The sequence below is a fragment of the Camelus ferus genome, chromosome 2 (assembly GCF_009834535.1).
Source record: "Camelus ferus isolate YT-003-E chromosome 2, BCGSAC_Cfer_1.0, whole genome shotgun sequence".
Classification (NCBI taxonomy): Eukaryota; Metazoa; Chordata; class Mammalia; order Artiodactyla; family Camelidae; genus Camelus; species Camelus ferus.
The window spans coordinates 103,880,474-103,908,026 of NC_045697.1; the positions used below are offsets into that span (position 1 = coordinate 103,880,474).

The following is a 27,553-nucleotide window of genomic DNA, read 5'->3' on the forward strand; positions in this document are numbered from 1 at the left end:
GGAGTTAATATATTGATTGAGCATTTTCAAGTCGTCAAGTAAGCATGGTAAAATTTCAAAGTTTACTACTAAAAAAATAGAAACAGAGTAAATAATGAAGTGAGAAAAGAAAGAAATAAGGGGAGAGGGTATATAGCTCAGTGGTAGAGCGCACGCTTAGCAGGCATGAGGTCCTGGGTTCAATCCCCAGTACTTCCATTAACTAAATAAATAAACAAACAAACAAGCCTAATTACCTCCCCCCTCCAAAAAAAATTAAAAGAAAAAAATTCCATTTCTTTCTAAAAAGAAGAAAGAAATAGAAAAAAACTAAAATAAAATTTTAAGTCAGAAGCGTAATCAAAAGAAATGTAACCATAATATCATACAAAATAGACTTTATTTTAAAAATTATTTTTAAGGACAAGACATGTCATTACATAATAATAAAATATTCACTTCTTAATAATGAAAGATATAACAATTCTTCAGTAGTAATAAATTGACCTCAAAATATGTAAAGAAAAATATATGAAACTATAGGAGAAATTGATAAATGCTCAATTATAATGGGAAATTTCAACACCTCTCTCCTAAAGACTGAGAGACAAAAACAACAAAAATTTAGTAAACAAATAAGAGTTGAAGAACACAATTAACAGGCTTTATTTAATAAATACATAAGAGATCTGAACCCCAAAACTAGCCTAAACTTCTCCCATCCAATACCTAATGCATCACTGGCTGCTCATGAAGTAAAAAATTACCAAAACAAGACAGCAGCCAGGCCAACATCAGGTAGGTGCAGAGGGAAGCAGGTAAGCCCCAGAGACTCAGAGGGGACGCCCTGGGTCTGTAAGCCATGCTCCCAGATGAACTAGAGACCCCAGACCTTTTCCAGCCTGATCATCTGAGAATATCTTAGGTGATTTATTGGCTTTCCCAATCGTTTTTGAAGGTGCTTCTGGCACTGTGTGGGATGCAGGACCTATTGATTGATAGGGTTCCTCTTTTTTCCGGGCATTGCCAGGAAGGGTGAAGGATAGCCCTTAAAAGCAATTTTTGTATAGTCCACTCTTTACTGCTCTACTAGTATGTTTCACGATACATTTGGTGAAAATGCATATTTTAAGATAATTCTAGTGTGCTGAATGTTAAATATAGGGGTTTTGTAATTTTAAAGAAAACATGCAAAGAGATTATTTTGAAAAGTTGACAATTTATTTTTTCCCTTCGGAAGGAAAATATAATAATCATCTTAGATTTTTAAATACATTTGTTAGAATGTATAGTCTCCCCAACTACCCCTCCCCGCCCCCCACGGAATTGCCAGAACCTTTTATGTGGAAGGAATACATGCTCATAGGTTGTTAGATATTCTGGACTTTTTGCTTCATACATGTGAACTTTATATCCACATTATTGAGACATTGAAATATTGAAGTAAGCCAGAAAGAGAAAGAAAAATACCACATGCTATCACTTGTATGTGGAATTAAAAAAAAAAAAAGACAGTTGAATTTGTTTACAGAACAGAAAGATTCACAGACATAGAAAACAAACTTATGGTTACAGGGGTGAGGGAGGAGGTGGGAAGGGACAAATTGGGAGTTCGAGATTTGCAGATACTTACATACATAAACCAGATAAACAAGTTTATACAGTATGGCACAGGGAACTATATTCAATATCTTGTAACCTATGGTGAAAAAGAATATGAAAACGAATATATGGATGTTCCTATATGACTGAAGCATTGTACTGTACACTAGAAATTGACACAACATTGTAAACTGACTATACTTCAATAAAAATATATATAAAAAATAATGAAACAAAAAAAACCCCAAATTTAATGTGTTAAAAAAAATTCCTCATTTTATTGGTCCAAAGAGGGACTGTTGCCTGTCTAGCTCAGGAGAGAAATACTTCTAGCCTTCCTCACCATGCAGCACAAACATAATAGGGAAAACAATATTATCACATTACATAGGCACAGTCCTCAACAGTGAAAAAAGCAGCACATAGAGTTACTCTGCCTTTGTTACTATAGTCAGACAGAGCTGTTACTTTCTCAAAGCATCCTTAACAGGAAGAACCAACGCAAGTTTTGGCCAGAAACACCAATTAACTACCATATCCCACAACTGGATATTCTCATTAATCAGGATTTTGCTCCACCTCATCACAGATTCAAAAAGATTGTATGCATTCATATAATCCAAACCTCTGGTCTCAAGAAAGATGGTCCCAAAATTATCTCAGAGATTATAACTGCTTATTGAATTTGTAACCATCATCAGGTAGCCATTCTCAACTTTGGCTACATGCTAAGTCATCAGGGAAGATTTTTAAAATATCAATGATCCACCCGGTGCTTAAACAGGTGTTTCCTTTATTACTATTTGTTAAACCGTATATCTGTGTTTTACGTTCTTCTTTGTGTGAATATTGTATTTTATCATAAAAAGAAGTCTTTAAAATGGAAAAACATACGAGATACACCACAATATAGGCAGATCAGTTTCTAATTGTTTTTCTAACTGATTTTTTTTCTTCAGCTTCTTCCTCTCCCGGTGCTCTCCCTCTCAGTAAATGGATGTCCGCATACCCCAGACTGATGCTCAGGCTGAAATCTTGGAGTCATCCTTGAGACTCTTTTTCTCTCTATCTCATATCCAACCTATTAGCAAATCCTATAGTTTCTACTTTCTAAATATGTCTTGAAACTGAAACTGACCATTTCTCACTATTGTCATGGCTAATACCCTAATCTGAGCTGCCATCCTCTCTTGTCTGAACTATTGTTATAGACTTTCAACTAGCTTCCCTACTCCCAGCTTGGTCTTCTAGAGGCTGTTCTCAACACGGCAACCAGACTGAGCTTTTAAAGCCGAAACTTCGTTTGAATCACATTCACTCCGCTGACTTCAGTCCTCCAATGGCTTCCTGTCACAGTGGGAAGGAATCCATCTTTACCGTGCTTTACAAGGCTCCATGTGATCTGTCCCTTCACAACCTCTCTGAGCTCACGCCCTGCTCCTCCTCCTCCTCCTCTCCAACCCCTTCACTCCAATGTAGACACAGTGGCTCCTTGCAGTCCTTCAAGAATCATGCCCCCTCCTGCCTCCAGCCTTTGTGTAACTCCTCCGTCTTCCCGGAATGCACTTCTCCCATTGGTAAGCCTTTCCAAATCTGCTTTATCTAAAATAGCACACCCTGATCTTCTCTAACCTCTTACCTTCTTTCACTTTTCTTCATGGTTTTTAAGCATCTGATTTTATACATTTATTTGGCTATTTGTTAATTATCCGGCCATCCCACTAGAAAGTAAGTTCTGGAATTTATCTTCTTCACTGTTGATTCCATAGCACCGAATAGGATATGTAAAACTTAGTGGGCATTTGATCATTTTTTTTCAGCTGAATGACTAAAAGAGTATTTTGGCTTACGAAGCATATTTGATTCAATGACTGGTATGAAGAATATATAGCACTTTAAACCTCCATTTTTCATCTTCCCTCCAATCCAGGACAAACTGAGAATGTTTTAAAGCATAAATCTGTTCTTGGTATTTTATTTATATATTTATTTGTTCTTGATATTTTAAAACATCTATGTCTCAAAACCTCTATATCAAACATCTAAAGTTGAACTTTCTGAAGGTGCATTCTACTTTTGAAATAAAAGATTCCAGATAAAATTCTTTTTTTTTATTCCTGGGGGTGAGAAACGTGGATCATGGATCACGTTACTAATGACCATTCCTATACTTATATCCACCGAATTCTCTCCACCATGGAAAACACTTTCCTGGCAGCAGGGACCTTTAACATGAATGAGAAAAAAATGAAAATTTTGAATACTGAGGAAAGACTTTCACTCTGGGTTTAAAGATTTCTTTCTTTTTCTGCTGATATCCGTAGAAGCCTATGAAGTCCCTCTCCAAGTTCTAGGAAATACACAAGAGGAAAAAATCATGTAGAAAGAGCGTGACCCAGGACAATGGAAATCAAGGACAAGATTAAAACAGAGAAGGCGAAAATGAATGGACACTGCCAAGAGACAGAAAGCCTGTAATCTAAGGGAAGAACTTAAAACAGTTTCAGACAAAGTGACTCAAGTTCTCTACAATTACTGAATAAATATTAGTATTTGAAAGTGGCCAAAAATGAGTCAAAGTAAATTGAGGAATAAATGGTGGGTCGGAAATACACAGCTAAGACATGAGCCATGAAGGACAGTCTCCCAGGCACTGGTTCATAAATTACTATACCTGCAGGATGAGGGCTTGGAGGCAAACTGCACATCAACACTGAGCATCAGTACTGATTCCTTGTTTAAATTACCTGAAAATAAACTGTTCATAATGAGTTTGCAGTTAATTTATCCATTTGTTGTCTCAGCAAAGAGCTGAGAAAACACAATTCCTTTAGATGCTAAGGAGGCATCCCACATTATCTGTACATCTGTATGTTCAAGATGAGTTTCTTCAAGCTTAAATATAATACATTTTTCTAAAGTCCAAAAAGTCACTTCATCAAAGTTCAATGTTTTGATTCTCAGAAAAACGTTTAGTCAAAATACACTCCATTTTTCTTTTACTAAGAAACTGAGATAATAGTACTGCTTATATCACTGGAGGTGAATAAGAATGACTTAATTAGAATTAATCCCATAAATAAAAAGTCTGGAAAAAAAAGGCTGCACAATCTCAATGGTCATTTTGGCATGAAAGCACTGTTATCTAAAACTGAATATGTTCCTATTTAGGTTTTGAATATACAATTAATAGTCATTTTTTATTCAATTACTAGTAATTTTGTTTAAAAAAAGGAAACAGAAACAAGGTGTCTTACAATACATAGATAGTCTGATACCATTTAACTAAGTCTCATGCATATAAACACATAGGTACTTACCCATAACCACATGTATCTTTACTGGACTTCTTATAGCTGGACCTTAAGGATGTTTTTAAAAAATTTTTTCCTATTACAAACAAGCTAAATAACACAGACTTGATTTCCTAAAGAAAAACTTTAACACACCATGGAGATTAGGCATTAAATTTTCAACTAACAATCAGTATCTCAGTGTAACATGATTATGGTTGATTTAAAAAAATAATCTACATTATGTATTTTCTCAAAAAATAAATATATATTACTTGCTTAATAAAACAACAGTTAAAGAGGACAAAAACAAGCGAGCGAGCAAGCAAGCAAGCAAGCAGGCAAGAAAGAAAGAAACAAGGTGTCTTAGAATCTCCCAAATGTTACTGTATTCAGTCCACAGCTGACAATTAGGATTTTCCTTAGCCTCTGACTACAGGAATCTGCATTTAGCAAAGCATTCAGAATTCTGTATTAACAAGAGATAACTGAGGATCAAGGCCCCTTCCCTAGCTTGCCTTCTCCCCACAGTTAAATTCTATAAAATATCCTGCAGATACAGAGCATGGAAGAGAAAAAAGGAAAAACACTATGTGGTATAAGCTAATAATTATTTATATTCCTAATCAAAGGCTCGTCACTTTACATGCGTGGCTTACCACACTGGCCTGCCCAGACCCTGAAGCTATTTTTCTTTCTTCAAATTAGGAATTTGCTGATCATATCAAATGCTGATTCTGTATCTAAAAATGCCATGTTTTCTCTTTGTGCAAGTGATTAGTCCCACTAAGAAACTAATTGCTGCCATTTCAAATTGCACAAGGAGCAGAATTGCGTTCCTTACGGAAGAACTCCAGCTGTATCTCTGACATTTTTTTCACCATTTTAAAGCCATGTTTTCCTTCAACTCTGTTGTTCGATCCATAAAAATGGCAAAGAGTAGTTGAATGAAGTAATATGGCCAAAGTGGGTAAAATTTAAGTATCTATTTCCTTTGACAAGTGTCTTATCTCTCATCAATCTTATATGCATCAGATACTTACATGCATGTTGAATTATTGAAGCTAATACTTCAGTGTTGTCCTCAGTTTTACCCATGGCCTATTCACAGGTTTACATTCTCTCGGCAACAGGTCAGCTCTCCGCTTGTCTTACCAAGTGGACCTAAGTGGTTTTCCCTCTTTTTGTCCTGTCCACCTTAAAAAGTAGTGGAATAAACAGCAATTCACATTCTATGATTTGAAGGCCACTTTTCTTTCTCCATCATTGTCTTCTTTACTAATGCTGGACCCTCTACAACTAAAGATTCACTTTGAGCTCTATTAAAATGCACGTTAAATCTGTAGATTGCCTTGGATGGGATGGACATTTGAACAATATGAATTCTTCCAACCCATGAACGCAGTATAATCTTTCCATCTGTCTGAGTCATCTTCAGTTTCTTTCATCAGCGTCTTGCAGTTTTCCAAGAACAGGTCTTCTACCTCCTTAGTTTGATTTATTCCTAAGATTTTATCCTTTTTGATGCAATTGTAAAGGGGATTGTTTTCTTAATTTCTCTTTCTGATAGTTCGTTGTTAGCGTACAGAAATGCAACAGATTTCTGCATATTAATTTTGTATCTTGTAACTTTACTGAATTTATTGATAGATGTGATATATGAAAGTTATTAAGAGAGTTAATCTTAAGAGTTCATCATGAGAACAAATTTTTCTATTTCTTTAATTTTGTATCTGGATGAGATAATGGAAGTTTACTAAACTTACTGTGATAATCGTTTCTTGAGGTTTGTAAGCCAAATCATCATGCTGGACACCTTCAACTTCCATAGTGCTGTGTCTCAGTATGTCTCAGTAAAACTGGAAGAAGAAAATTAATTAATTAAAAAAAATAAAGCAGTCGACAGGCCGTTTTCCTACATAAAATGTCTTTATAAGGAAATCCTCTGTGAACAAAATGTGCAGCCCCTGAAACTTCTTTGAGGGCTCTTGTTAGTGAAGAGTAATCAAAAGCTGCCCATTACAGCGACCCCACGTGTGTGGTCTCAGTAGGACCTCTTTCTCCAGTGATTCCTCTTCCCTTTTTGTGTTGCCAGGAAAAACTGGGCCAGGTGATAGGGCCAGTCATTTGGTAAAAACCTGAAGTTGCCAGAGGAATGAAGAATGAAAACAAGCAAAATTAAAATGAACTTACCACTGAAGACTTTAAACATCCCATCCATAAGGGGAAGAAAATGTCAAACTTGCTCTGAAACATCTTGAATCAAACTGTGTGTGTGTGTATTCACTGTAGAAAAGTTTCATTCACTTAGTGATTTCATATACATGAGTGATTTACTTCCAGGGTTCAGTGTTGCACAAAATGAACTGAGATTTTAAGGAAAACTCTTCGTGATGTTATAACATTTCTTTTCAGATTTACTTCTGTTCGAAATAGTAGTTGAAAATACAGCATTGGTGCTTATTTAAAAGCTAAAATAACTTTCGGGGGAAATCAATAAGAACATAAAGATATTATTGAATATATTTTAATTTATTGGTAAAATTGGCTCTGAAAATCATCTGTATCCTAGTCTCTGAATGGGGAAATTTTACTAGGATGCCTTTTTTAATGCCTAAATTATAAATTTCAGACAATACATTTCACTATCCAAATGATAGTACATAAAATGCTAAATCGAACATTTGAACCTCAAATAAAAATTCACTGCATCATGCTGTCACTAATGGTTACTTTAAACATTTTCTCTCATTTGCTTTTTTTTTGAAAGAGACAGGTAAAACTAGTCATTTGGTCCTATTTCCTGGAATTATTGATTTTTTTTCCATAAATATCTTACTTTAAAAAAAAACAAACCTTCCATTCTCAGGTGTAGTCCATCCAAGCAGTACTGCTTTCAAACCAGGGCAAACTAGGCACTGTGCCAGGCCCATCCTTCGGGAGGAGCCCTGGGCTTTGGTGTACCTTCCTTGAAATTTTTAAAGTCATCCTCTGATGCCTTGAGTTGGCCAAAACCAGCAGTGCCATCCAGACAGGGCTTGTGGAGCTCAGACTTGATCTTGCATGGGTCCTCTTTGCCAGAAGCACTTCCCGGAATCTTCTAATTCCTCTTCTGTTGCCAAAATGGGACTTGGCCAGCACGGCTGTCTGTCTGAGAAGTGCATTTTGTGCCTGCACTGGGACCTGTATAGATCCTGGTCCCAGTTTTCTCCTCAGCTTGCTTTTAGACCCTGCACTCTACTCGTGTTTTCAACCAGATATCCCAAAGACATCCACGAATGGAGCCTATGGGGTCACCCTAAATTACTGTAGCCACATTCTTGTTCCAGGAGGGCAGTTTAGTAAGTGGATTACTGCTGCAGCCAGTGTAGTATTCCTTTCACAGAACAGTATGAGACAGGGGCACCAGAATGCTATTGACACTCTAATTTGGGGCTTGAGCCAAGTGTCTAGGCCTGGGTATTGACTTTTGGCAACCCGTCTTCTAATCACAATGTCACCACTAAGCTACAGCACCCAGGAGCAGAGGAAAAGGGGAGGGAGGGTGTCAGGCTTTTACTGCTCGCCTTCTGCCCCTGGAACTAAAAGTGGTTAGCTCACACTCTTTACCCATGTCAAGCATCCTCTGGATGGCCATGCTTCCTCCTCTGAGAGACTTTGAAACTATGAGTCCACAATGTCAAAGCTCTTCTGATCAATGTCCTCTTTTGGCACTATTCCCAGTTAGATGCTATGTTCTTCTGGATTGGTGATGCCGTGTTCTCCTGGATTGGCTTTATGTTGTGCTAAATTAAGGATGGATATCACTGAGTCCATCTTTTTCTCTGCCCATGTGAGTGGCCTCACCTATCTTTCCTGCCAGTGATGGGGTGTGGAAGACAGGGTGCAGTTAACACTGTACAATCTAGAAAGGCACTGTTCATGGCCTAAAAAATTTCAAGAGAAAACATGGTTGGAAAATATACTATTTTATCCTTATTCTATAAAATTCTGAGAGGTAAATTTAACATCACCAGAGAACAAATTATAATTCACATTTTTCTGGATACTCTGAGTGTGACTTGCACTTGAGGTCATCATCAACAAAGCGCACTACAATGTTTGAGAAGATCAGTGGATGTCAGTATTCATGGATCATAGGAGGCAGGATGCAGAATCATGAATTATGATGCAACCAGCATTAAATAAATGGTGTTAGGATATTGCAGAGCAAGAAAAATCTATATTGTATGAACACAAATATGTTCTAAAGAGCTATCTTTTTCTTATCATAGGAGATATGATAATCAGCCAGGAAGAGAATATGTAACAATTAAGAACATGAAGAGATGGTTCCTGGACATGTACAGGAAGAGGTGGTCCCTGTATAGTGTGAAGAAAGAATCCTCACATGTACTAACTGGACAGTAAACACATACATAAGTTACCTCTTCTCTATCCATCATTCTAAATCTTTATCAACAAATCCGTCTATATTACTTGAGCCCATGAATCTCATAATACATTTTTCTTCTCTTAAAAAAATTTTTGAGGGGGTAGGTAATTAGGTTTATCTATCTGTTTATTTATCTTTCTAATGGAGGTACTGGGGATTGAACCCAGGACCTTGTGCATCCTAAGCACACACTCTACCACTGAGCTATATCTTTTCCCCTTCATGATACATTTCTTGATCAAATTATTTAGCTAGACAAAGCCCTATAAGGTTTTCTTTTCTTATATTTCATCTAAGTTTGCTGTGTGTTTGCAGCTAATGGGGTGGTTAAAGATTGAAATTACTGCACCATCTTGAGCATAAATCCAATCATCATTGTGTGTTCATTTTTCAATTAAAAACAACAACAACTAGTTTACAAAAGTTCTGCAAGTGTCTATCATCCAGGGGACCAAGATGGAAAATATAAGGGATCCTGCCTCTGAAAGTAGAGATGCTTTCTCAGTCAAGTGTCTTTTTTCCCTTAAACTAGCCAACTGTGCATTTTTTCCCTAATAAAGTGTTGGAAAGGGTGAAAATACAGGGTCTGATGATACACGCCTTCTTGTCCCTGTCTTTTAGCGACCTAGGGAACATCTTGGTCCCACTCTAGGCAAAGAGAGGTGACATGGATTGCAGCTGAAATGATTGAGGCCATAGAGGGTCATTCTGTGTGATCCACAGTTGAGTGTCCGGTAGTTCAAGACTGGCTTCTCTGTACAAAACTGTGAGCTTTGCCACATTTCAGAGATGTACTATAAACCTTAGATGGCAAAATACATCCTTCTCAAGTCAATTAAGTACCATTTCCAATCTGTAAATATTCACTACAGCTAGTGATAGTGAGTGAGTTCAGCTGATGATTCAGCTGATGGATCACTTAGTTACAGCACTTTAAATAAGAGATGCAATGAATCTTGCAAGAACAAGTATGCAACCTGGGAAAGTTCTATCCATAACAGCATCTAAGTCCATACACACATGTAATTCTGATAATAAAAATACAGTTCATCATAGACAATTCAGAAAATTAAAATCTCTCACAATGCAACCCTTAAATGAAACACTTATTTTTTCACTATTTTCTGTGCATCTCTATACTTCTTTTGAACAACAACCAAAAATCATTATTTAATATTGTTTGCTTTTTCTTAAAGAGTGTATTTTCCCATATCATTAAATGTTCTCTGAAAACATGATTGCAATGGCTGAATATTAATTAAGAATATAGCTATATTAGTTTACTAAACTATTTCTCCATTATTGGACATTTAGATGTTCCCAGTTTTCACTCTGTGGCTTTTTTTTTTCTCCCTAAGCAAAGCCAAATGGGTTGTGGTTCTTTTTTTCAGCTGTTTAGCACTAATTCCCTATGGGGAAGGGTCCTCACTCGATCCTTTTCAGACACCCGGGAGAAGAAGAGGTGGTACCTTCTATTAGGCTTCGGAGGAAAGGACTCACACCAGTGAATGGAAGTCCCAGGTACTAACCCCACCTGAGCTGAGAAAGGACCTTTCAGGGTGAAGAGCTGTGCAGAGGCAGAACCAGCTTGTGGGAGGGGTGACCCACGGGAACAGGGGTGGGAGCAGGGGAACCCATCAGGGAGGGGAGGCACCCTTCCAGCTCCCTGGCCAGAGCACTGCTCTACCACAGGCTCCTGAGAATCAGCGCCTACTGGACACCAGGCTCCGAGACTAGGCACCAGGGATGGCACAGCTCACCTTTGTCTTGGTGCTCAGCCTGCAGCTCTGTGCAGCCTCATTTTCATGGAGAAAACATGTCTGCGGCCGTGAGTCCCTTTCCATTCCACATGTCCAGGACACATCTCCCTGCTGCATCATGCAGACCTGAGCCAAATCTCTGCTACTTCCTTCTCTACATCTCTAGTCTGGGAAAGTGGTTTTCCTGCCCATCCTCACATCTTTTTTTTTTTTTAATTGAAGTCTAGTACCACTCTTCTTAGATTCACACCAACAGAGAATAACGGAGCCACATCTCTGCCTCTCAGTCACAGCCAGTGCCTGAACTGTAAGAGAGTCTGGAAAATGTAGTTTTTGAGTTTCGCAGACTATGCAGTAGAGGAAGTCACACCAAAAGGAAGATGAGTGCCAAGCTACTACAGATACACATATCTGTATATATCTGATATGGATATATTAAATGAGTAGCATGAATATATGGTAAATTGTAATTTAAAGAGAAACTAGCCTATTCTTCTATGTCCAGTGAAGTCAGCAGTCTGTAGACAAAAGTAGAAAAAACAGGAAAGTAAGTTCGAAATTGGAACTGCAAGGGAAAAATGAATCAAGGTGTCTAGCAGGGTTTCTATAGAACTGATTGATCACGTGGTCCAGACCAGACAATGGGGTCCAGGAGAAACCAATGGAATATGAATATAGGACTATGTCAAGTAAGCACAATGTTGACAATGCCTTCTTTGGCCTTGCCCTTGACAAGCAAAGAAGGAGTTCATTGAGCACATAGCATCACAAAGGGCATAGCATTTGTGTTTTGAAGAGGAGCGATCTTAATGCTTTCAAATACAGCATGCTTATCACAATGCTAGAGCAATTTAATGTCTTGAGTGCATTTCAGAAAAAACTAGCCAAGGCATAAGTTCTAACATATTCCAGAGCACATGTTAGCTGAGCTAGGTCCTGATGACCTGTATATGCATATAGAAGAGAGAAAAGAGAGATGAAAGCACATATTTGTATTCAAATATTATAATTCTATGGTTGATTCTCTCACTTCAGTATATATGAGATTTATACACAAATCATAGGCAATATGTAAAATTTCAAGAAAGGATAAATGTTTAAACATGAGTTTGTTATTATTGTTGTCATAATGTTCTTCTGCTGCATTAAAAAAAATGAGAGTGGACACCTACATGGACTCTAACATGTTTTATGCACCCAGGTCATATTTGTACAGCTAAGAAGTATTCATAATCTTTGCAGGCAATCTATTAGCATTTCTCCTTAGGTTTTTCTGTTTCCTGCAAAAGACGTGCTGTTTTTGTTTCTAATTCATCTGGAGATGGGGAAGGAAGGAAGAAAGGAAGGAAGGAAGGAAGGTTCAAATTCTTTAGATTTGAAAGATTTGACGTGGACTGTAGGTCTCCATTTCCTGATAGGTTCCCAGCAGATGCCTCAGCCATGACTTCACAGAATTCCAGTTGTATGTCTGCAAATCTCTCCTTTTGTAAGAATTCCCTTTATCTCTGAAAAGAGGCAGTGAAGTTTGCTTTCTGCCAGCCTGCTTTGATTTCCTCCTAGTGCCTCCAAACGTCAACAGAGCATTCTAGGGCAGTCCCATGTGTCTCTCAAACAAAATAAAGAAGAATATGCAGTGAAAGGCAGAATGTAGTCACTGTATCTTCCTTCCCAACATATTTTTAAAGGTTTAGTGCATGATTAAAAGTTTGCTCCACGATTATGTGTAGAAAACTGCTCTAAAGACTTTGGACACTGAAAACTATATACTGGAAAGAAAATAGATATAATTTAGGTAACAGAAAAACACACACACACATTTTAAAAAAATACTGGGACACATTTCCTTTGATCAGGAGTACAAGAATAAGGATGACAATGAATCCTTAAAGGATGACTAATATTTTTTAAGTGATCACTAATGGAGACAGGGACCAAACTGCTGCTTCAGAGGGTCATTGTTTTGTGAAATCCTCGTGGAATGGAACTGTCCACCCAAAATCTATTAGAGAAGCATGTGTCTCTTAGGCACCTATAAATATTTGTCAATGAGGATGGTTAATAGACAAGCCATCTGGTGCCCCTGATCTTCACAATTCGATAAGGTCTGTATTCTCATTGCTCAAGAGATTTCTGTTGCATAAACTCTGACACTCAGGGTCTATGCTGATGGAAGGAGGAAGGTCCAAGGTAACTCTGAGAGAATTAAAATATGCAGGTGGGGGAAACCAGGAAACTCGTCTCCTCTGACAAATGCCCAGTCCTCAGTTAACTTCTCATTAGCAGTCTGCTCACATCTCATTCCCATTAAGAGTATTCCGTTTTCTTTGTCTAAAGTGTTGAGTGGTTATGAATAGCAAGGATAGACTATCTGTAATTATTTTTTAATTATTAATGGTTTTGTTAGATCCTTTCACTTTTACATTACATTTCTGTTAACGTAAGTTAAATCAAAATGTACTTCAGTTTCCAAGCTGTTCCCCAATGTATTTTTCATTCTTTCATAACATTACTTCAGATTTCTGTAAGGTGTCTATGAAAAAGCTCGTCTTTCTAGGATCACCCTCACCATGCTAATAGATTCAGGGACCCCTCATTCTGCACATCCACCGGCCATAGCTTTAGTAACCACCAAATTTCTTAAGTTCCCAGTAGTACCAATGTCAGAATCACAATATGTACAAAAGTCACTTGATTTTAGCCAGCATCCTTAAGCTGAATGCAGGATCATCTGTTTTATTTAGTGCCTCCTCTTGAATATCTTTTGACACTTCATAGATATAAAGATTCTCAATCAATTAGAAAACAAAGGAGAGGAGAAAATGGGTGAGTCTGAAAGGAACAGATATCAGAGGAAGAAACTAGTGTTCTGGGTTTGTGGTCCAGCTAAATACCTTGTAGAGTAGTCAGAACAAATATTCTAGTAGTGTGCCTTGGGAAGATAATGAAGATAGGGAGATAAAGAGGGGGGAGGGGGAGAAGGAGGGGGAGATGAGAGAGAGAGAATGAGAGAGAATGAGAGAGAGAGAGAGAGAGAGAGAATTTCCCTGGAGAGAAGGGGGAAAAGTCCACCTTTTAATCAATTTTTCCATCACCAGCCAAATGGCACTTTTTGATGGTACACTGTTCCTTCAGAGAAATTGTCCTGGCTTGTATTTACTAAGGGTCCCAGTTTCAGATCTAGTATTTAGAAACTCACACAAATTCAAGTACAGCCCCAGTGAGCAAAAAGAAGAGAGAACAGGTGAGATTTTTTTATTTTTTAACTACACACAACACTCAGCCCCAGGGATTCTTGTACGATTACAGTTGGTGACTTCTGAAAAGAAAAGAAGAGTTCAGCTCTGAGGAGTGGGAGGAAGGGGGAACCTAGGGCACAGCAAAATTCCGGCTGAGGTCAGGTGCAGCGACTCCCAAGGAATCCATGAAGGAAGCCAGATCTTAGCCAAAAGTATGGAGTTAACATACACTGCGCCGAACACAACGCTACTAAAAATGACTGGATAAATTATGCAGAGGGATTTCTGGATTTCTTTCAAGTAATTAAGTTTCGATTTCTTGCATTTATTTTAGTTCCAGGAAGCGCAAGGCGCCATGGATTGCAGAAGTCTTCATTGATTGTTCCAATGCTTTAAGTTTGATTTCGTGACTGGACTTAACTTTGGGAAGAGGTAAACACACGGACCAAGGAAACTCACTGCGACGAAAAATAACAGTGTCGTTGGGGAAAGTAAACACTGGGGTGCTTGCCTGCGGGCGGAACTCGGAGGTCTCCCTCCTCTCCCCCTCCTCTGCCCGCCAAAGTGGCGCGCCAGAGGGGGAGGGGAGAAGCAGGTGCGAGCTTGTGTGAGTGTGCGTGTTAGCACGTGTGTATCTGCGTGCGTGGGCGTGCGAGTGTGTCTCTGGGTGTGTGCCCGTGCCTGAGATGTGTGAATTCACGTCCCCGCGCTCCGGGTAGTGCAGAGTTGGATACCGAGTACTCACTCCTTTCCTCCTGCAGAGGTTAATTTCTGTTAAATTCTGCGCCATTTGTGTGTCCTCCAAAGGTTGGTCGACTACGGTGGGTGCAATCAGCTGTCCCCGCGTGCGGGTTCCTCGCCACACTCGGCCTCAGCCAGCCAACTCGGAGGAATCCGAAAGGCGGTTAGGAGCCTCGCGGGCATCCCGCGGGCCTGGGGCTGGCTGCGTCCCGCGTCCCCTTCTTCCCGATCTGCTTTATTTGAAATTCTGCTCTGCGCCCTCCCCTCCACCGGGGAAGGTTTCCTTTCTGCTGTGCCTCTTCTCAGCCTCTTGTCCCCTGCCCAGCCGCTGTTCTCAGTCCAGTCCAGAATTATCTAGAGAGAGCCCCACTTGGCTCGTTCAGCGACTACAGGGCCCTGGCCCTGGAGCAAGTCTTTCCCTGCCTTCAAAGTGCGCCCTCCGGAGCGCTAATAGCAACTTGTTTCTCATCCCCTTTGATGGGAGGGTAGGAGTTTGCAAGCCCGAATTTCAATATAGAAGGGCCTGGGAACTGCCTGATACAGAGGTTTCCGGAGACACTCGCTGACTGCTTGCCGTGGCATTGAGAGTAAGAGAGAGTCACCCAGGAAGGCACCGAGTCGAGCTGTGTCATCAGGCAGAGGGATGCCTGGTATCTTTGGGCGAAAGAGGGGCTCCTTCAAATTTCTAAGCGAGGGGGACTTGAGACTCACGGCGAGCCAATGGAGAGAGAAAGTAAGAGACAAAAGCAAGAGCAGTCGTGGACTTGCTCGGAAGAGGAAAGATGTTTGAGCAAAATGCACCCATACTCCTCAAACTTAGCCCCAGGACGTGAGAAACCCAGGAAAGCCTTCCTGACCAGCATTCCGCTCTGTGACCAGCTCTCTGGACATTCCCAGAGGTCTTAATTTCAGGGAAAATTCCCTCCTATTTTCTTCCTTGAAACAGCCAAGGCCAGGGAGGAGTTTAATCACCCCATATCCTTCTACCCCAAGCTACAGAGTGCAGAGAGAGCTCAGAGGGTCTGACTTTATTCAGAATCCAGAGTGGATTGACCTTGAGGAGATGGGATGAGGGAGAACCCATGCTTTCCCTCTTTCCTCCCTCAAGCCCTGTCTATCCGAGATCGACATGGTGTATGGATAGGGCCAGATCTGTCCTTTAAGAAATCTTCCTATAATCCAACTCAATTCTGTTTGAAATACAGAAAAATCATACTGCCCTTAATGGATTAAAATTTAATAAAACACATTAGGTCCAGTAAAATATGAATGCACTGCTTAAAATTTTAATAGTAAATTAGGTCCCAAATACAGGGGAGGAGACAGTGATTACTCCCCTCGGGATGGCTGCGGGCTGATTTCGGGGTGGGGGGCGCCTACTGCAGGGACCCCACTGTCGGGGAGCTTAGGTGGAACTTCAAGCGATTCTTCGTGGGCCTGAAGGGAAGCTGGTCACATCTATGCACATCTGGCAGCAGTTGGGACAGAAGCTATTGTCAAACAAAGAGGCCTGGAGAGAAGAAAGGCGCTCCTTGTGTAGTCACACAGTTGATTCATTTTCCACTTCTCTGCTTAAAAACAAACAAACAAAAAACCAAATCACTTCCCTGCTTTCAGTTTCTTAGGTAGGTCTGAAGGTGGGCAGAGGCGCCGGCGCGTACAGGTGCTTGGGCATAAAAGTGTGTATTGAGATCATGTGAAGCAGATTTCCAGTGTGGATCCATTCACTGCCATCCTTTGGGTTTATTCCCAACTTTCCAGTTGTTTAGATGGTTTCTGCTATTCTGGGGGGCTGGAGACTTACTTCCTCATAGAGCAGCTTCCACACTTGCGGAGTTCTTCATTGCCTGTGGGCAAAACCGAAATGGGTTTTATTGATATCATCGCAAAGATGTTGGTATTCTGAACACTTCTGTTAGTAGAGATTGTAAGACTGCAGGTCATGGTGATGAAGGAAGAAGAACTGCATTTTCTCTCTAATACAACACAATCACTGCTGTTGATTTTTCACTAGGAGTGAGAAAAGGGAAAATCTAACTGTAACCTTTTTTTTTTTTTGTCTGTGTTTTCTGAGAAGTGAATACAGATAAACTCGAATTGCTCTACAACTGCAAATTAATTTATCTCACCTTGATAATTAGAATAAAGGGCTTCCCTTTTTTCCTCCCTAAAATTAGAGATAACACTGATAGATATCTAGAAGATCTTTTAAAGTTATATTAATTTAATGATATACGGATTTTACTCATCAGGAAAATATTCTCTTGGGAGTTGTCTTGCTTAAAACAGTTTTAGTCACTGAATTCCATATCAAACAAAGTTTGTCCAGTCATTTTCACAATGCCCTCTTTATTTCATGAATTTATTATACTACCTTATTTACCATATGAAGTGGTGATAAGTGTTTAGCATTTTGGAGATCAGTTGTCAGTTGCTATTAAAATCAAGATTAATTCATATTAACGATATGCATTTCTCAATACTCCCAGGTGACAACATACATTAAAACAACTATTGCAAGTAATTAAGCTCAATGAAGGGGGAGGGGACAGGGAGAGGTTCAAAACACCCCCCCAAATACTTGATTTTGCAATCCAAGTTCAGCAGACGGATGCCACAATAATGCTTGAGAAACTCCTCAGGGTTGCTTTTCACTTTACATCTAATTAGGCACCTAATGAAAGAGAAGAATTTTTTTCCCCTTGTGGTTTTTTTCTCTCCTTGATATTCTTATGCCTTTATTTAAACACATAAACACACTCTTTAGGAGGTGCAATACCCACAAGTTTCTCCCGTGGTTCACTTAGCACTATAATCTGGGGCAACTAGGTGGATGCAGACACTTGTCTTCCAGTTATTTTCCTCCTCCACTCTCACTTTTAGCTCTTTGGTCCTTACACAGTACTGAGAATATATATCCAAAATATTTTAACAGATTTTATTAGGCTTTAGAGATGCTCAACAGCTTATACTAATTAGACCGTCCAAAGCCTTTTGAAGCTTAAGCAAATTGGACAACCCTGGTTAATTAGAACATAATTTGAAGTTTGAAATTGTATCACTGATGAAGTAGTCTAATTAGTATGACGATATGTTAACGGACCAGCGAGACCCAGCAACAGTGGGGTTTGGCGTGAAACTCTCCAAGGCTTGCGCGAAAATCCTCCCTCCTATGCCGGCATTAATAAAAGATTTCTATAGACTTCAGCCTTTCCACGATGACATACAATTTATAGTACACACAATGCATTAGCTCATAGTGCTGCTCCATTTTTTCACTATTATGAAAACTAATAAATTCGTCAAGCTGAATTAAGCATACAAATCAGATGAGGCATAGCAGATTACACAGTGAAGCGCGGTGTCTCCCGAGCCTAAATGAAATTTCAATCTAATAATTCCTTCCTGGCCCAGTCATAATTTGTTTAGAGATGTTGTTCTACTTCTTTCAAAGCGCTAGTCGCACTATAATTAAATGATACTCAAGCCTTTAACTTTGATTTATTTCATTTCTCGAAGCTTGAGACAGTGAGAGCTGTACGATGTCAATTTTTTTTATTTCTTTGAAAATTACCCTGGCTGTTGCTGAGGTAGAAATTAAACACCTAAGCATTTACTTGAACCATCCAGCACAAGCCACGCTCATTCATGTCAACACCCCCTCTCCAGTCCCTTGTTCAGGATTCTCCGAGCTCCTGCTCCGGAACACTGCTGGTAGGAATCCCCCCTTGGCTACTATTTATTATTTTCCTCCACTTAGGGGAGGAGAAAGGCAAGCCCAGGAGTGAATACGCAAGAAAGCGCAAGGGGTTTAAGCACCACGGACAGAGCCCGCCGTTTGCTGCAGCCTTCCTAGTACTCTGGCAACTCCCGAGGACCGTGCTCCCGACTTGAACCTGCCCTCCCGCCCCGCGGGGGTCATGGGCTAACAGGCGGCCCTCTACTTGCCGCCTCCGGGGGGCTTCCAGGCGCTGACCACTCTAGGGCCCCCCTTCGCCACGCTCCTTCCCACTCTGTTTTGTCCCCAGCGCGCGCCAGCGCCTCTCAGGCCTGCCTCCTGCTCTTGCACCTGCTCGCCTTCCCCAGGCACCGTGTGCCTGCACCTGCTCCCAGCCACCCCCATCCTGGTCGGGCCACCCGCGGGCTCCAGCGTACGGGTCTCAGGGCTTTCTCACCCTCGCCTGCACCCCGCTCCTTCCAAGCTCTGGGGAGGTGACAGCAGCCCCCAACACCGAGGGAAGTAGAGAGAAGACCGGAGCGGAGAGGAGAGGAAGGCTGGGAGTGTGTGTGTGTGTGTGTGTGCGCGCGCGCGCGTCTGTGTGTGGGAGAGGTTGTCTACTTCTTTTACAACTGGAACTAAGACTGTGTGCCCACTTCTAAGAAAAGTGGTCCGCACTGGGACTAAAGTGCTAGCGAAGTGTTGGCTAAAAATAGGCTGTCTCTTCACCGAGTGGCTGGAAATGAAGATAAGTGGGGCTTGTGCCAGCCCCTGAGGGCGTGTGTGTGTGTGTGTCTGTGTGTGTGTGTTGGGGTGAGGGGGATGTTCTGCAGCACATGCGCTGTGTGATCTTTGGCCCTGCCTCTCCGTCAATTGCCCCTTCCTCCTTTGATTGTGGCTAATGAAGAATAATAAATCCAGTGGCAAGGTTTACCAGTGGATCCGCCCAAGACCCAACTCACACTGAACTGGAGACAGGAGGGAGGAGGAAGATCCGGAGGAAGAGAAAAGAGGGTGGAGAGGAGTGTATGTCGGTGGTGGCGTTGGGGGAGTACAAGGGGGCCTGGGAAGAGGGGGGAGGAGTCGCATGCGCATAGGCGACCGAAGCCGGCTCCAAGGCTGTCCAATCCGCTGAGAGCTGTGAGAAAACGAGTGAGAGAAAGCCCTGCAGCCCTGTGGACCCTAGGTCTCTTCGGCTCCAGGCACCCGCCGGGCGAAGGGTCGCAGAGCCGAGCGCGTACCGCTACGCGTACCAGGCGGAAGCGCAGGGCAGCGGGGAGGATCCTGATCGGCGGCAGCGTCCGCTTCCTCCACTGTGGTCGCGAGCCAGGGATCAGGGTCACCTGAGCTGCAGGGAGGGGCAGGCTGAGTTGGGGGCGGAGGCCTGGAACTTAGCGGTAAGCAAGAGGCGGGGGAGGCAGCCAGGTAAGAGGCGTTCCTTGTAGTGGGAAAACCTCACCCGAGGCTTCCCTGGCCCGCAACTTTATTTAGGAGTTTCTTTTGCCGGCGAGGCAGAGTCGCGGCGGAAGAAGCAGGAGGGGCTGGAGGGCGGCTCTTAGGTAGGAACTGCCCCGCGACTGGAGTACAGACCTGGCCAGTAGGGTGGGGTTGAGTAGGGGCGCAACTGTAAGTGAGAGCTGCGGCCCGCCGGGTAGGGGCGGCGCCATCCGAGCGCGGTCGGGGGTAGGAAGCGGGGTGTGGAGGGCGCGGCGGGGGAGCGGGAGGCGGGTGTCAGGAGAGCAGAAAGGACCAAAGCCTGGAGGAGGCAACCTGGGAGCTGGGGGACGCTAGAATCCGAGGAGGAGAAACCGGCGCTTCCTGGCAGGGGAGGGCGGAGGCGCGCGAGAGGGAGGGAGGGCGGGGGGTGCGGGGGCAGGCGTGGGGAGAGGGGACTATAACTCCGAGGCCGCGAAGCGCGGGGGCTGTTTCGGGCGCCCAGGTCTGCAGCCAGCGGCAAGCGGAGCCCAGCATCCGCTCAGATTGACCGCGGAGCCAGCGCAGGAGCGCGTAGTCGCGGCAAGGCGCGAAGAGCTTGGAGCAGCGGCGAGTGAGCGCAACTTTGCATCTCCCTTCCCCGCTCTCGCTCTCGCCCAGCACTTCTCGGGAGGGTCCCGGCCGCCGGGGCCAGTGAGTGCGCTACGGACAAACGCCCGGGCCGGAGGGGAAGATGATGATGATGTCCCTGAACAGCAAGCAGGCGTTCAGCATGCCTCACGGCGGCAGCCTGCACGTGGAGCCCAAGTACTCGGCATTGCACAGCGCCTCGCCCGGGTCCTCTGCACCCGCGGCGCCCTCCGCTAGTTCTCCTAGCAGCTCGAGCAATGCTGGCGGCGGTGGTGGCAGTGGCGGGGGCGGTGGAGGCCGGAGCAGCAGCTCCAGTAGCAGCGGCAGCAGCGGCGGCAGTGGCGGGGGCTCCGAGGCGATGCGGCGAGCGTGTCTTCCAACCCCACCGGTGCGTATTTCTGCATAATCACCGCTTAAAGGCACATTTTGACAGCCCCCTTTATCTGCTTGATGTTTTTTTCATGTCTGCACAGCAAATCACCCCACACCTCCAACCAGTTTTCCTCTCTCTCTCTTATGTATTCAGCGGGTCTTTCCTTTCATATTAATTTTTATGACCTGGAATGTTGCCTGTGCGCGTGTTACGTTGTGTTGTGTTTGCAGGTTCACTTTCCTCCTCCTCGTGATCTCTTGGCTTCTCTCCGTGGCTCCTCTCCTCCTCACCTGCTAGTTTCAGGATTATTATTATTATTATTATTATTATTATTATTATTATTATTATTATTATTAATTATTATTTTAACGTTCTGGGAATGTTGTAGGCGCGGCGGCGGTGTGGAGCGCTGGGCCGTTGCTTCCGGAGAGAGTGCGCACAATTCCCTGCTGAGAGTAATGTGTGCCTTTTACTTGCAATTGCAGAGCAATATATTCGGCGGGCTGGATGAGAGTCTGCTGGCCCGCGCCGAGGCTCTGGCGGCGGTGGATATCGTCTCCCAGAGCAAGAGCCACCACCATCACCCGCCCCACCACAGCCCCTTCAAGCCGGACGCCACTTACCACACCATGAATACCATCCCGTGTACGTCGGCTGCCTCCTCTTCGTCGGTGCCCATCTCGCACCCGTCTGCGCTGGCAAGCACGCACCACCACCACCATCACCACCACCATCACCACCATCAGCCGCATCAGGCACTTGAAGGCGAGCTGCTGGAGCATCTGAGTCCCGGGCTGGCTCTGGGTGCTATGGCGGGCCCCGACGGCGCCGTGGTGTCCACTCCAGCTCACGCGCCGCACATGGCTACCATGAACCCCATGCACCAAGCTGCGCTCAGCATGGCCCATGCACACGGGCTGCCCTCACATATGGGCTGCATGAGCGACGTGGACGCCGACCCCCGGGACCTGGAGGCATTCGCCGAGCGCTTCAAGCAGCGACGTATCAAGCTGGGGGTGACCCAGGCCGATGTGGGCTCCGCGCTAGCCAACCTCAAGATCCCCGGCGTGGGCTCGCTTAGCCAGAGCACCATCTGCAGGTTCGAGTCCCTCACGTTGTCTCACAACAATATGATCGCCCTCAAACCCATCCTGCAAGCGTGGCTAGAGGAGGCTGAGAAGTCTCACCGCGAGAAGCTCACCAAGCCGGAGCTCTTCAACGGCGCGGAGAAGAAGCGCAAGCGCACGTCCATTGCGGCGCCGGAGAAGCGCTCGCTCGAAGCCTACTTCGCCATCCAGCCGCGGCCCTCCTCCGAGAAGATCGCCGCCATCGCGGAGAAGCTGGACCTTAAGAAAAACGTGGTGCGCGTCTGGTTCTGCAACCAGAGGCAGAAACAGAAAAGAATGAAATATTCCGCGGGCATTTAGGAGACCCATGGCCTCTCCAGAGACAGGCCCCTCCTCACCTCTTTTTCTCTCTCTCTTTTGCCTCTTTTCTTTCCACTTTCCGCGATCAAAAACAAGTCCAGTGAATGTGAATCCAGAGAAAGCGAGGATTGGAGAGCGAGCGAACAAGCGAGCAACTGAGCCCAAGACCGGTGAGAATGTGAAAGGATTTCTCAAAGGAAAGAAAAACAAAAGAAGGGATTTGTCAAGTTGTAGCAAAGGTGTCCCTTTCGACCCCACCCCACCCGGAGAAGGCACGTTGGCCTCTTCACAGGAAGTCTGGAGCTGGCTGTTTGCAGGAAGGCAGACGAGACAGCCTTTTAAAAGGCCCCCAGAATGATCAAGTAAGATTTGTTTTTATTCCTAAAGACATCACCCTTGTTCAAGTTTAAAAGTACACTTTGCAGCTATTTTTCAGAAATAGAAATTGATTCAGGACTGAAACTTTAAACTAGAGTTGATGCTTAATGTGATAGAGACATCTCTAAAGTATTTTGAATTTTAAAAAAAGATGGCAGATTTTCTGCATTTACACTGTATATTATATATATATTTTTATTGTGGTTCCTACCCCCTCTTTCCTTCTCTGAAGTGTTAATGCTTAAGAAAGGAGTTGCGCCTGCTGTGTTCACTGATCTTGAAAGCTATTATTAGATTATTGCTGAACAACCCTCTGTAAATTATTAATTTATCTCTCTAGCAACTTAATTTGTGCACATTCTAATTAATTAAACTTCTTTAGTCTTAAAAATGGGGGTAAAGTATGGCTAGTGAAGTTAAATTTTTTTTATGTTTGATAAGTTTACTGAATTTTTACAGCTTTCCTCTTACACTGTATTCCTTTTAGCCCATTTGTATATTCTCACTTTGAATGAAGATTGTTTTTCCTTTGTTTTTACTGGTAGTGTTCTGATTTGTGAGTCGACACTCAGTAATGGACGTCTTAATCGTGTAGACCTGATTCACTGTCCAAAGTATTGTTTACTTCGTTACATATTTAATGGGGATTCCCACATTGTCCCTGCTACACACGCGCTCTCTCACTCACCTTTACACACACACACACACAGGCACACGTACACACACCTCTAATTAAAGAGAAGAACTCAAGCAGTTGGAAGCATGACTGTGATGCATCATTTTCTAGCTTTAGGTGCATTTGTCACTTGGTGTTTGCCTTTCCAGATTCTAAGATTTCACCAAGGTATTTCAGTCTTCTAGTTTTCAATTGCTTTGTTGACTACATTTTAACATTTACAAGAATCCTTCAGTTTTTCCTTTTGGAGGTTTGTTTGTAGAAAAACTAATTTGAACTATAAGAAAAGACAGTGCACTGCTTGTAAATTCACATTGTTTGGTAGAATTCTTTTGGAACAAAAAAAAATTAGGTACGTGATGACTGGTACCTAATCTATTGTAAATAGTTCATTCAAAATGCACATTATAGATATATTCTTACAAATTTTGCTGTATTGCTGTTCCCTTTAAGGCTCTCCGAAGTGTTGAGTTCTGTATATGACCTGGTTTCTTGTTTTTGTTAATAGATGGTTTATTTACTATGGTAATGTATTAACTTATTTTTGGTGTTGTTTGATTGTCTTTCATTGAAAAGATGATTTTAATGTTTTATTGGCAAAGTATGCTGCTTTTTTCATTAAAATATGCTATTAAAATTAAATGGCTTCTAAAATGTGATGTTGTTTTTAATCATTTGCATGGGAATTATTTTGATGGGAGATTTTTTAAAAGCAGAAACACATTTGATGGTTTATTATGGACTGGTTGTTGTCAAAGTCTGACTTGGATTTAGTAGGAGATGTTTCTCTCGGAAAGTATAAAAGAAGAGAGTTTAGAATAGCCTTCTAATAGCCAGAGCTCATCTCAGGGGTGCTTTGCTTTTCTGCCTAGATGAGATCACAGTATTTGGCTCTGGCTACCTCCCTTAGATTCCTTTCTCTAGATCTGAAAAATTCTGCAAAGAAAATCTTTGTGAGCAGAGATATTGCTTGGGTAAAAGGAAGAAAGGAACTCAGTTCAGTTATCAGTAGCAATGGGAGACTGGGTGTGGCAAGAGTCAAGGCCTGGTTAGGGGAGTAAGACACCTTGATTGAGGCCTAGGAGCTGACCCACCATAGTTCTCAATTCAGTTACCACTCCTGGAGAGCAGTGCCCCAAAGCCAGAGCAGGAAGCATTTGGGTTACTGAATTACAAATTGAAGCATCTCTCTCTCTCTCCCACTCTCTCCATTTCCATGATCTTTAAGGAAACTCACATTCTGCAATAGGCAGAATAGGGCTGAGGAAGAAATCCTGGGTGTTAAAAGGAGCAAAATTTTGTCCCCTTTCTATGACTCACCCAGACACCAGAGTTGGTGGAAGTCTGTCTACTGGTAGTTTGGCAAAGTAATTCTGCCCATTTGATACACTGAGTTTTCTTTTTCTGATCTTAGTTTAAAGGATACTCACTAATTTTAATAATTTTCAGACTTCCTACAACAGTTGGGCAACATATTAAATTTTCAAAGTTTTCTTCAGGAAAACTCTGATTTAGATATTTACATTATTAATAATGAGAACATCATATTAATCTATAGGTCCTACAGGAGGGAGGAGCCAGGCCATCCTCCACAGGTAATTCTGCTAACCTGAGCTCTTACCCCTCTAATATGAATCTGTCTTGGAATATTTCTTATTTTGAGGATGAGATTAGGAAATAGCCCACAAGTCAGTGAAAATTTTTATAAGGGTTCATGTTGGGATTAAATGTTATTGGAAAATTGATTATGATTTCCAGGTGTAACAAAAAGAGTTGTGGAAGTTGGATGGATAATGGGTGGAGGGACTTCCTTCTCTACCGCTGAAATAAAAAGGACTCCTGAAAAAACAAAATCCATATGTCCATTTAGAAATAATGATATACATTGCATAGACAGCTAAGAAAATACAGAAAGTTGTGAAAATTTAAAAGAAAGAATTGTAACTTCATATATACTGATAGTGATGGTTTAATTCTATTTCTCTGTTTAGGAGGCCGAATGTCCCTTCTCCCACTTTACCCCCTGTTATTAGACTCAGTTTTCCTAAGTCTTTTCAAAGAGCCAGCCCCCAATCTCATTGTATGGGATACTGTTTCAGCACCACGGATAGTAACCACAGACTCAGTCTTGTTCCAACAACACATTTGACCCTGCAGATCTAGCTAGTTGGAGAACTTTCTGCTTGCTTAGTTTTTCTGGAGTGGAGAAAGTGAATTAAATAGCTTGAATGTGTAACAAATCAGGCTTTCTGATCTAGGATAAAAATTATCTTCAATAAGTAACTCCTCCTCCTTCCCACATGTGGCTGTTAGCTAAGGGTCTAGGAAATGTATGTTAGGAGGGAGGAGAGTCAGGGAGGAGAGAGAGGTGCATGCTTGTGTTTTCTTTCTACAGATATGACATCTTTAACTGAAGTGAGAAATCCTGTAAAAATAGTTGAAATTGAGAAATACAATGGATAGAAATAAAATAGGTGTTCTTTTTAGTGCATTTTGAGATGTATGGTAGCTTGCATGTATGCATGTTTGTCCTAGATTTTTGTGAGGAAAGTGACAGAAAAGCAACTATCCATTTACTTCAACAGTTGAGAGTGAAGCCCTATATCCTCCCCATCCCAACCACATTCACCAAGTGTTCTTTGTCTCCTGTGTTCCTGGACTTTTAAAACTGTATCACACTCTAAGTTCCTCTTCCTTATGTTCTTACAAGGGATAGAAAAAAAAACTTTCTTTACTACGAGATAATAATTATATCCATTATTCAAGCCTGCTTAAATGTGTCTGTTTTATGGGGAAAGAAGAATTTTAAAAAGAAATGTATTCTGAAAGTTTCTATTAATGCTAGTTGCAAAACATACCAAAACAAACCATAGAGATTTGGAGAGAAGAGGATTGGTCTTAAAGAAGAAATTAAAGGTAAGGCTAGAGGAAACTGTGTATATATTGTTGAGAAATATCCATTTGATACTGGCTTTCAAAACACTCAGATGGATAAATAGCAAACTGTGGCTGAAGGTACTTGTCATATCAATCAAATCCATTGGCATTCATGACTCATTTCCTAAATTTCCCCCTTCAAGGTTCACAATTACTATTTTATTCCAAAAAGATCTTTTATGAATTGACTTAGCAGCATGTCTAGTCTTCCTTATTTTGATGTTGCAGAACTATATAATTTGTTTTCTTTTAACTTCTTTAAAGGCAAATGATCCAATCTTTTTGTTCAAAGTAGAATCATTTAAGTGTAAGCCGGAAGGGAATAAGCGACTAATAGCAAAGATCATGTAAGGCCTGGTTGATATCTAAGTACTGTTTACACCAATTGGGTTATAATATTATCTGGAAAAAGTGCAATTTTCTTTAGATGTTTGTCATTAAATCAGTTGGTCAGCTCTTTATAGATTGTTTCATTGACACAGAGCTGAGGAAAAATAGTGGAACTATGAAAAAGCAAATGAAATAATTAGGATTTTCTGTCAATGTAACACTTTCCTATTTTCTATACAATGTATTTTAAAAATAAATAACAATAAGTAACTAAATCCTTTGGCTATCAAAGACATATTTTGTGACTCTCTTTGGAGTTCTGGAGGTAAAAATGCTTTACTTTATACTTTAAATGAATCATTTCATTTTGATCTATCTAGTGGGGAAGTGCTTGAGGAGATAGTGGAAAAGGCATTTAGAAATTCACTTGATTTTAAAAGGCATAAAGGGATAAAGGGATAAAGCTCAAATTTTTCTATGCAAGCTATGACGTTAAGTTTATAGATTCATCTTTTCAATTGTTTGGCAAAAACAATTTTTATCTCTAGGTAAATGGTCCACGTTAGAACTTTAAACTCCACTTGATTTTTCAGTTGGCCTTGAA

The 27,553-nt window shown here is 41.8% G+C and overlaps 1 protein-coding gene and 1 non-coding gene across 2 annotated transcripts; one reads left to right on the top strand and one right to left on the bottom strand.

Moving 5' to 3' along the window:
* Positions 1–9,451: 9,451 nt before the first annotated feature.
* On the bottom strand, positions 9,452–9,523 carry TRNAP-AGG. Its single transcript has one exon. It is a non-coding gene; the product is annotated as a tRNA-Pro (tRNA).
* Positions 9,524–20,931: 11,408 nt separating this feature from the next.
* Positions 20,932–22,726, top strand: POU4F2 (POU class 4 homeobox 2). Its single transcript, XM_032491560.1, has 2 exons — positions 20,932–21,216; positions 21,687–22,726. Exons 1-2 carry the CDS (start codon positions 20,932–20,934, stop codon positions 22,626–22,628), a joined length of 1,227 nt encoding a protein of 408 aa, XP_032347451.1. The 3' UTR covers positions 22,629–22,726.
* Positions 22,727–27,553: the final 4,827 nt, after the last annotated feature.

What these genes read in the sequence shown, in the direction of transcription:
- POU4F2 (XM_032491560.1), top strand. Translation starts at nt 20,932, where the DNA reads ATGATGATGATGTCCCTGAACAGCAAGCAGGCGTTCAGCATGCCTCAC. An exon ending in CGTGTCTTCCAACCCCACCG is followed by an intron (nt 21,217 to 21,686) that starts GTGCGTATTTCT and finishes TTGCAATTGCAG; the next exon opens with AGCAATATATTCGGCGGGCT.